This window comes from Lepus europaeus, chromosome 23 (genome assembly GCF_033115175.1).
Source record: "Lepus europaeus isolate LE1 chromosome 23, mLepTim1.pri, whole genome shotgun sequence".
Taxonomy (NCBI): domain Eukaryota; kingdom Metazoa; phylum Chordata; class Mammalia; order Lagomorpha; family Leporidae; genus Lepus; species Lepus europaeus.
Genome location: NC_084849.1, coordinates 28731959 through 28742499, shown reverse-complemented (window position 1 = coordinate 28742499; position 10541 = coordinate 28731959). Strand labels below are relative to the sequence as shown.

The 10541-nt window shown below is 58.7% G+C and overlaps 1 protein-coding gene across 6 annotated transcripts in view; it reads right to left on the bottom strand.

Moving 5' to 3' along the window:
* Window positions 1-3282: 3282 nt before the first annotated feature.
* Window positions 3283-10541, bottom strand: part of GNB1L (G protein subunit beta 1 like) — a 58827-nt gene continuing 51568 nt past the window's right edge. For 4 of the 6 annotated variants that reach the window (XM_062182457.1, XM_062182458.1, XM_062182459.1 and 1 more), the window contains exon 8: window positions 3700-4285. In XM_062182457.1, coding sequence (XP_062038441.1) covers window positions 4034-4285 — 252 coding nt within the window. In that variant the 3' untranslated portion in view covers window positions 3700-4033. Of the gene's footprint in view, window positions 4286-10541 lie in introns of all 6 variants that reach the window. The other 2 variants (XM_062182462.1, XM_062182461.1) reach the window with 2 other exon arrangements.

Here is a 10541-nt window from a genome sequence, read left to right as displayed (position 1 = left end):
TTGGACCCCTGCATGGGAGAAGCTCCTGGTTCTGGCCTGGCACAGCTCTGGCCACTGTGGCCATTTGGGGAGTGAACCAGCAAGTGGAAGCTCTCTCTCTGTAACTCTGACTTACAAATAAACAAATCCTAAAACAAAACAAAACAAAGAACAAATAAACACCTGTCCTTTCCCTACTGAATGGTGCCCAAGCCGAGTTTCTTGGTAGTCTCCGGGTCTTGGTTGCCTATGCTCTCTCCTTCTCACGACAAAAACACACTGGAGACAGTTTTTTTTTTTTTTTTCCCCAAGATTTTATTTATTTATTTGAGAAGTAGAGTTACAGACAGGGAGAGGAAAAGACAGAGAGATCTTCCATCTGATGATTCACTCCCCAAATGGCCTCAACAGCCAGAGCTGAGCCTATCCCAAGCCAGGAGCCAGGAGCCTCCTCCAGGTCTCCCTGCAGGTGCCCAAGCAGAAGTGGAGCAGCCTGGACTTGAACCGGTGGCCATACGGGATGCCAGTACTGTAGGTGGAGGCTTGGACCACTATGCCACAACCGTTTTTTTTTTGTTGTTGTTGTTTTTTTGACAGGCAGAGTGGACAGTGAGAGAGAGAGAGACAGAGAGAAAGGTCTTCCTTTGCCATTGGTTCACCCTCCAATGGCTGCCACGGCCAGCGCACTGCAGCCGGCACACTGCACCGATCCAAAGGCAGGAGCCAGGTGCTTCTCCTGGTCTCCCATGGGGTGCAGGGCCCAAGCACTTGGGCCATCCTCCACTGCACTCCCGGGTCACAGCAGAGAGCTGGCCTGGAAGAGTGGCAACCAGGACAGAATCCGGCACCCCAACCGGGACTAGAACCCGGTGTGCCAACGCTGCAAGGCGGAGGATTAGCCTATTGAGCCGCGGCGCCGGCCGCCACAACCATTCTTTTATAAAGACTGCAAACACCTTGCCCCTCCTCCACCAGGTGAGGCGGGGTCTGCGTCCCCTCCCCCTGACTCCTGGATTCGTCTAAGTGTGACTCCCCAGGGACACCTGGGGTGGCTGTGTTAGCGGTTGCCCACCTGCCCAACCCTCTGGTGGGCAGAGGGGCCTCTGCAAAGGGCGTGGGGGAAGGGCACCCTGCTGCACAGGCACTGCCATGTGGAGCAGATGAAAAACCGCCTGGCAGAGCCCTTCCTGTGTTCCTGGCCCACAGCCTCTGCACTTGTACACACACACACACTCACACACACTCTAACACACTCACACACACACACTCACACTCACACACACACACTCACACGCACGATGGCTTTCACAGTGATGCCGAGTTCTGGGCAGCTGCACCAGCCTGCACCGGCGTGGGCCGCCTGTGAGGACAACGGCAGGAACGTGTCTCCAGCTGCCCCTGCCCTGGGTAGGGCTCAGGGATCGCCGGGTCTTTTCCTGAGAGCCACAGCGGCCTCTCCCGTTTACCGGTGAGAATTCCTGGCTCAGTCTGGCCTGATCCACTGCCTTGAGGTCTGACTCACCTGGCAGGTGCCCCACATTTGCCCAAGACAGGGAGGTGGCGGCCAACAATCTCGCAGGCTCCATGACCGATGATGACATCCTATGAGCACACAGTGGGTGCTTTACTGACCTACTGTGTACATGCTGCTGGAGGTGCATGGGCAGAGGGCCAGCGGCTGCTCCCCAGAGCCCTTGCAGTGGGGTGGTGTGGACAAAGCCCATCCAAAGGCCCTGAGCATCCACTACCAATTCTCTTGGCTTCATTCACCATTCGTGTCCCACTTCTTCGTGCTGGGAGATTTTATGCCCCCTTTGGTGTCTGGATTCTCTGTGGACACCCTGATTGGGGCCGTGGCAGTGGTGTGCTGGCTCATCAGCACTTGTCACTCCCGCCTGGCCCTTGTGGGCCACAGATAAGAGCCAGTGTGCATGGGAGCTGTGCCACCGGGGGAGCTGACGGTGCCAGGAGGTTCCTTGCAAGCCCCACATGCAGGCTGAAGTCTTGCAGGTGTGCCAGGGCCCCAGGAGGAAGATGGAGCAGGCGCGCCCTCCACAGGCCACGGAGTTGGCTCGACAGTTCACCTGCACGGGGCACGAGTGCACGGGTGCACGGTGAGTTCAGCTCCAGTGCTTTCGGGGCTGGTTTGTCTTCCACACTAGGGCTGTGCTTGGAGGTCATAGCTGGTTGAGACTCAAGCATTTCTCAAGAACCCCCTGGAGCGATGCTTCTGCTCTGAGCAAACAGCTCTTTGTGTGGAGGGCGTTCCGTGGGCCTTGGCAGAGGCACAGGTGGGGAGCACCTGACCCAACGTGGCTCCCGGCAGTGTGCAGGCATGCATGGCCCAGCAGCAGGGAAGCTCCAGGTTGGGGGAAGGGGCGCTGGGGCCCCTGGAGTTAGTCCCCGCACCGTCTCATAGCATCGGCTGGCCCGTGGGTGTGCAGGAGCCCTGTCTGGGCAGCCTGCAGGTCACACACTGCCAGGCCCACACTCAGGAGCAAAGGAAAAGGCGCTCAAGGGAGGCCACTTGCCCAGAGGGACCCAGTGCCTACTGATGACGACGGCCAAGCTCACTTCACAGCGGGGTGCGGGGTAGGTGGGGCCAGCTGCTGAGCATGGAGCCACCTGTCCAACGTCTCCTCGGCAGACACCTGCTGCTCCCTGCTCGGCTTCCTGGTGCCTTTCTCCAAAGATGGACCCGCCATGGCTGCTGTCACAGGCCCTCTGTGGCACCCACCTGGGTGCCTGTAGGAGCCACCTGCAGAGCGGCTGAGGCAGACCCACGCCTCTCGAGGGACGGGACAAGGATGAGCAGAGGTTTGGCGAATGCGCTGTTTCCGGGCCAGGCATTCGGGTGGGGTGCTGGGGGACCCTGCTTCTTATGTGCGGAAGGTCCCAGAAGGTCCAGATGCGTGGTGATCTGTAACGGCATCCTGGTGATGCAGAGGCCGCACGGGCCCTGCTGTGGCTCCAGGCATGGAAGACCCCAGGTGCTTGCCTACCAGGTCCACCCAGACCCAGCATGCACTGGAGGAGCAAGGGCCACAGGGTCAGCATACAGGGCTGGGGGGAGGTGTCCTTGTCCTGCCTGGGACACACCCCCCTAGCTGCAGGCTCCAGTCGCCTTCTGCAAGTACGTCGTATGTGCAGGGGGGCATAACTGGGGGTTAGGAGTAGCCCCACCCTCCCAGCACATGCCAGGGGCTTCTGGGTGGGAACAGGGTGCGCCGGGGGCTTCGGGGAGGCAAGGACCAGGCAGCTGCTCCCCCAGAGCGCCCTCCGAGGCTGAGGCCGGGCAGATGGCCCTAGAAGCTTTGCTGAGGGGTGCTGACGCATGTGAGGGACGCAGGGGCCCCGATCTGCATGGAGCCACGCCAGCTTCTCACTGCCAGGCTCTGAGTGCCTGGTGAATTCAGGGCCCCTGCACTCCGGATGGGGCCTTCTGCCCATCACTGGCCCGCACCTGCTCTGCCACCTCTCTGCGGTGCCCACTTCTCCCCGGGTCCCCGGTGGGCCTGGCTCTGCCCACTGCGCACTCTCTCTGCCCTCCTGGCTCATCCCTTTCCTGGCCCTGGCCTCAGTCCTGGGCATCAGTGGGTGGCTGCGGGTCCTTGGCCTCCTGAGGCCTGGCCCTGGGGACCATACTCTGGGTCACCCACTGGTCAGCAGGCCGAGGCCAAGAGCGCTGGCCCCTGGTCGGGGAGGGGCGGGGAGAGGCTGGGGGATGTCTTCCCACGGCGTCTCCACCTTGAGCCTGCAGGTTTCCAGTGCACAATTTATTGGAAAATGCCCTCGGGTTTCCCGGGGCGGGGTGTGTGTGTTATGGGGAGGCAGACAACACTGCCAGGCCTGCGCCACGCCTCTCACGGTGGCAGTTCCCAACAGGAAGGCGGTTTCGGGAGCAGAGTGCGGGCTCTTTGGGCTGTGACTTTCGGTCCTCACAGGCCCTGTGATGCTCTCCCACCACGAGGTCCGGTGCCCGCCGCCCCTCCTCGTCACTGGGGGGGGGGGGGACGGGGAATGACGTGCGCAGGCAGTCACGTGAGTCGGGGCGTCACGTGCGCGGGTAGAGGGACCAGACGCTGATGCGCTGGTCCTTGGAGCCCGCAGCCAGCAGGCCGTCGGAGGCGAAGGCCACGCAGTTGACAGTAGCGCTGTGGAAGGCCAGCACCGCCAGCGGCTTCATCGTCCGCCAGTGAAACACGCGGACTCGGTGGTCCCAGCCCGCGGTGGCCAGGAGCCTGCGGTCCGGCCGGAGGGCGAGGTCGGCGATCCCAGGGTTGGTGAGCGGGTGGGTGCGGCACACCTGTGAGCGGGATGGAGGGGCAGGGACACGCGTGAGGCTGTCTCTGGGGCTGCCCTGCTGTCCATCAGCGCCAGCTCCGCCCCCGGCAAAACTGAGAGGGAGGAGGCACTGGGGTGGCCGCGGGGTGGGAGCCGGAGGGGGCGGCTGTGGCTGAGCGTGAACCCCCGCTCCGCCCCGCGGCTGAGACCCCAGTCCTTGGAACTGGCTCCAGGGAGGGGGCGGGGCACTGGCACATGATGGGGTGAGGCAGGCTCCTTGTTGGACCCCACCCAGTGCCTGTTGTAGGGAGCTGGGAGCCCCCAGCCGGCTCCCGGCAGTCCTTGGCTACATGGCCGCGGGCTGCTAACCCCGCATGCTCAGTGATGGGGCCTCTGCCATCCTGCGATAGGGGCAGACACTTGACCCTGGGTGCGGCCCCAGCACTTTTTTCCAATGCTGCCTGCTGGGGCCCAGCCGCCAAGAACACTCATTTCTACAAAGGGAGCGCAGAGGAAAGAGGAGAAAAACAATCCATCTTGCCATGAGTGAACGGGAGAGAGAGACCTCTGAGGCTGCATTTGTAAAGCAAACGCTCCCAGCAGGCGTGTGGCCTCCTGGTGACTGGGATGCACCTGCTGATAGCCCCTCCCTGGGGCCTGGCTCCAGCTCCCTGCTGATGCAGACCCTGGGAGGCAGCTGGGCCCCTGCCGCCCACATGAAAGACCTGGATGGAGTTCCTGGCTCCTGGCTCTGGCCTGGCCTGGCCCAGTCCCTGCCACTTAGAAGCATCTGGGAAGTGAACCGGCAGATGGGAGACCTCCATCTCTCAAAAAAAAAGCAAGATGCCAAATTGGCAAAACCCCAAAGAGGAAACCAGACATGCCAGAGCCGAGCAAAGAGACAGAAGAAGAAAAGGCTCAAGGGTGCTCACGTGCAGGAGAGCAACTCCTGACTTCAACAAATCCTGGAGCAAAAGCTACAGAACAGCCGATGTTAAGGGGTGCTCTCGGGGCCGGGACTGTGGCATAGCAGGTAAAGCCGCTGCCTGCAGTGCCGGCATCCCACGTGGGCGCTGGTTCAAGTCTCGGCTGCTCCACTTCCGATCCAGCTCTCTGCTATGGGAGACACGGAAGAAGCTCTTGGCTTTGGACTGGCGCAGCTTCAGCCATTGCAGCCAACTGGGGAGTGAACCGGATGGAAGACCTCTCTCTCTGCCTCTCCTTCTCTCTCTGTGCAACTCGGACTTTCAAACAAACAAATCTTTAAGAAGACGTGCTCTCATACAGTCACCAGGCCTAGGAGATTCTTCCGGTGGCCAAGTGGAAGGCTCCTACCCGCCATGGCCCCACCCGGGGAGCGGGCAGCGTGGTGGTGCCCGCGAGGGCTGGGGAAGGGAGAGTTTTATATCCAGCCAAACTGTCGCTCAAGCGCAGAGACGATATGAGACATTGTTGAACATGTAAGGACTCAGAAAGAAGACTGCTCCGTAAGCTCCTCAGGAGAACGGAGCGAGACTCAGCTCTCCTAGAGGTGACTGGGCGCCGCAGCAAGTGGCCTGGCACACGGCACAGCAGGATTAGGCCTGAGACAAAACGGGGATTAGGGCTTCAGAACCGGTTGAGTGACTACCAGAAGCCTGGGGAGGGACCGCGAGTGTGGAAAATGCGTATTACCACAAAACCGTGCCTGGATTTCAAAATTCGCCTGCACCAAAATAAAGGTATCTTGCAACTAAAATTTTCCAGGAAATTTTTAAAAAATTACTCGCACATCTGCATGGAGTCATAAAAACAGTAGCGCTGCACGGCAGCTCTATGATTATCCTATGTTAAATCCGAGCCTGTGCAAGTGTAGTGAGGGGGACCCAGAGGTAGGACTGACAAACAGCAGGAGGCCCATCTTAGCCGTGAACTTCAGAACCGAAGCATTAAGTTAGGCCACCTGTGACGTGCAACAATAGTCACAGAAGGTTAAGGGCCTGTGACGCCAGCACTCCATATCACAGATGATGGTTCAAGTCCTGGCTGCTCTGCTTCTGATCCAGTTCCCTGTTAATGTCCCTGGGAAGGCAGTGGAAGACGGCCAAGTGCTTGGGCCCCTGCCACCCTTGTGGGAGACCTGGATGGAGCTCCTGGCTCTTGGTGTCGGCCTGGCCCGGCTCTGGCTGTGGCAGCCACTTGGGGAGTGAACCAGGGAATGGAGAGCTATGGCTCTTTTCGTTCAGCCTAGAAACAGGTTTATCTCTCATAAGGTAAGAATGGCAGGACAGTGGCCACCACAGAGCAGCAGGTGCCACACCAGTGTCCTGGCTATAAGCAGCCACAGCAGAGGACAAAGCACACAGGCAACTGTTTGCAGGCCCCAGGTGGCAGGCACAGAGAAGGCCAGCTGCTGGGGTGACCCTCCCAAAAGCCCAGTGCCCTCTGCCCAGGGACAGTGTCCTGGCCAAAATGTCCAGGCAAAACACAGAGCTCACGTTAAGCTGAGGAGGCAGAGGGCGGAAGCTGGGGGCAGCTACAGGACGGATCTGCAGGGCAGGAGAGCGGGATGAGGAGGCCTGGGGGAGCTTAAGACGATGCGTGGGCTCCCTTGTCAGTCTTTGTGCGAGGACCGAGCTGTGCGTGCTCAGAGTGGCTTGGAGCTCAGCCGCTGGGGGGGAAATGGACCGAGATGACTGCAGGGAGACCGGGGGAGATGCCACAATGGCCTCCCTTCAGGAACAAGGTCTCCCTCCTTGGAGTCAGGCCTGCCTTGGGCCTCCTCTGTCACAGAGCTGGAAGCCAAGCCCGGCTCCGTGGGAAGGGGAGCAGTCTGGGGGCTGAGCTGTACCCATATGGCCACTGGTTCAAGTCCTGGCTGCCCTGCTAATGTGCCTGGGAAAGCAGCGGAGAATGGCCCAAGTGCTCGGGCCCCTGCACCCACGTGGGAGACCTGGAAGAAGCTCCTGGCTCCTGGCTTCAGATCAGCCCTGCTCTGGCTGTTGTGGCCATTTGGGGAGTGAACCAGCAGATGGAAGCTCTTTCTCCCCCTCTCGGCCTCTCCCTCTCTGTAACTGTCTTTCAAATAAAAAAATAAATCTTAAAAAAAAAAAAAAAAAAAAAAAAGAGCCCGGTGCCGTGGCTTAACAGGCTAATCCTCCACCTTGCGGCGCCGGCACATCGGGTTCTAGTCCCGGTTGGGGTGCCGGATTCTATCCCAGTTGCCTCTCTTCCAGGCCAGCTCTCTGCTGTGGCCAGGGAGTGCAGTGGAGGATGGCCCAAGTCCTTGGGCCCTGCACCCCATGGGAGACCAGAGAAGCACCTGGCTCCTGCCATCGGATCAGCGCGGTGCGCCGACCACAGCGCGCCCGCCGCGGCGGCCATTGGAGGGTGAACCAACGGCAAAAAAGGAAGACCTTTCTCTCTCTCTCTCACTATCCACTCTGCCTGTCCAAAAAAAAAAAAAAAAAATGACAGAAAATTTTCCAGTTTTAATGAAAAGCACTAACTTATAGGCCAAAAAAGCTTAGCAAAACCCAACTAGGATGAGAAGAAAATATGTACACATGAGCACTGGATGGTCAAGCTGCTGACAACCAAAGGGAACGGGAGCCGTGGCCACGGGCATGGGACCGCTGCGCCCCTAGCGACAGGAGGGGTCGTGAGTTCTCACCAGAGACGGCAGAGCAACATCTCCCAGGGCGAGAAGAAAAGCAACCCCAGGCTTTGTCCCCTTTGAGATGCCACAGCCAGGGAGGGGAAATAAGGACATTTTTCAGAGAAGCAAAAGCTAGAGAAACGTTTGCTAACAGAACTGTAGCACAGGAGTGGGCATCTGGAGCAGTGGTTAAAACACTGATTGAGGGGCCGGCGCTGTGCCCTAGCAGGTAAAGCCACCGCCTGCAGTGCCTGCATTCCATATGGGCGCTGGTTCGAGTCCTGGCTACTCCACTTCCAATCCAGCTCTCTGCTATGGCCTGGGATAGCAGCAGAAGATGGCCCAAGTCCTTGTGCCCCTGCACCTGCGTGGAAGACCTGGAAGAAGCTCCTGGCTCCTGGCTTCAGATTGGCACAGCTCCAACCGTTCACTGGGGAGTGAACCAAAAGATGGAAGACACTCTCTCTCTCTCTGCCTCTCTGTAGCTCTGCCTTTCAATAAATAAATAAATCTTAGGAAAAAAAATCGGGCTCGAGATGCCCGCAGCCCCTATGACAGTGTCTGGGTTCCAGTCCCTACTCCACTCCCTATTCCAGCTCCCTGCTAATGCAGACCCTGGGAGGCAACGGGTGATGACTCAGGTGCTTGGCCTCTGCTTCCCAGCCACACGGGAGACCCAGATGGAGTCCTGGGTCCTGGCTTCATTCAGCCTGGCCCAGCCTTGGCTCTTGTGGGTATCTGGGGAGTTGAACCCATGGACAGAATACCTCTGTCTCTCTGGCTTTGAGATAAAGTGAAAATAAATAAAACATTTTCAAAAAATAAAAGAGATTGGAGCTGGTGCTGCGGCATAGCGGGTTAAACTGCCGTTCGCAGTGCCGGCATCCGAGTCCCAGCTGCTCCATTTCTGATCCAGCTTCCTGCTAATGGCATGGGAAAGCAGTGGAAGAGGGCCTGAATCCTTGGGCTCCTGCACCCGCGTGGGAGACCTGGAAGAAGCTCCTGGCTCCTGGCTTCAGCCTGGCACAGCCCTGGCTGTTGTGGCCATCTGGGGAAATGAACCAATGGATGAAGATCTCTCTGTCTCTCCCTCTCTTTCCCATGTAATTCTGCCTTTCAAACAAATAACTCTTTAAATAAATAAATAAAAGAGAGTGTCAGGGTAAAAAAGCAAGAACTGCCAGTGCCCTGTGCCCCCAGGCACAGTCCCTGTTCCGTGTAGGCACCGGTGGTTGTGTGCCATGGCCAAGCACCAGCCCAACAGATCCCCCACTGATGAAACTGTACCAGGTGTACTCACTGACAGCAGGCTCAGACTAGATTAACGGCAGCTAACAGATATGTGGAAATGCAAGAATGTGCCGCCAAGGAAGCTACCGATGACCCAGAGGAAACCATGAGGGAGGGTCTCCCTCCTCACCCCATGGAGGGAGATGGGGCTGGGGGCTGACTCCAGCCCAGCAGAGGGCCCAGAACCCAGGGGTCTTCTCGGAGCAGGGGTGCCATGGATGCCAGCTGCACACGCTCAGTGGCCACCAGCACTGGCCACCAGGGCTCCCCACCAGAGGCATCTCCGCCAGATGGCCTCCTGGAATCAGAATGCCGGGAATGCACCCCCTGGAGCCAGCCCCAGCTTTGCATGAGAGACCCTCCCTCCCCATCTGAAGGTTCAGAAAGGTGAGAGGTAAAAGGGATTAAATACATATACATGTATTTAAATGCTGTAAAGGAAGTAGCAGCCTAAGGGAACCTGGCCTGGGCCACACAAGAGCGCTTCTGGAAGTCGGTGGAAGGGACCTCCCGTGGACTCTGGAAGTGCCCTCAGGTTAGCAGCCGTTGGGGTCAAGCGTGTGGGTTCCTAAAGCCAGCTCCCAAATGCATAAAGCGAGGTGGGTTCCCTGCCCCCCCCCCCCCCCGCTGGGAGGCAAAGCCACAGGGAGGGGGCTGAGGCGTGGGGGCGCCCCTCCACGCCGGCCAGCACGCCCGACCCCGCGTCTACAGGTACAGCTGTGCAGGCAACGCCACAAGCACTTTTCATTTGAAGCAACATGTGTGGGGCTTATGCAGACTGGACGAGCCTCCACATTTCAAAGGACTGATATCATATCGACCTTGTTCTGTGACCACAGTGCAATTAAGTTAGAGCTCGAAAAACGAAAGATAACGGGGCGGGGCGGGGGGGAAGGGGGAGAGTCAAACATTTGGAACCATAAAAACACTCTAATCAGCTCAGCGGCCAGAGAACAAATAAAAACAGGGTCCGCCAAAAAGTGAGGGCTGATGAAAACAGTGACATCTCGCAATGTGGGACCCAGCAGCCGGCTTCACCCCGTGGAGCACGGGTGGCGGGAGCCGAGGACGTGCAGGGCACACACCAGCTCCACTTGGAGCTGCAGATCCAACCCAGAGGGGACAAGGACAGACATGATGACACGAAGACAAAGAGTTCTCCAAGATGGACAAAGGCAGCACAGTGCTGACCAAGGCACGCAAAAGGAGCAGCACGGTGGGTGTGGCTGGAAGACACACAAATCACGACAGTGCGACCCGAGGAAGCCACTAGGGAGACACCTTGAAGAGGTTCACACCTACAGACTCACTCCTAGAAAAATACTCCTTCCCCCCAAACGGGCAGGCGTGG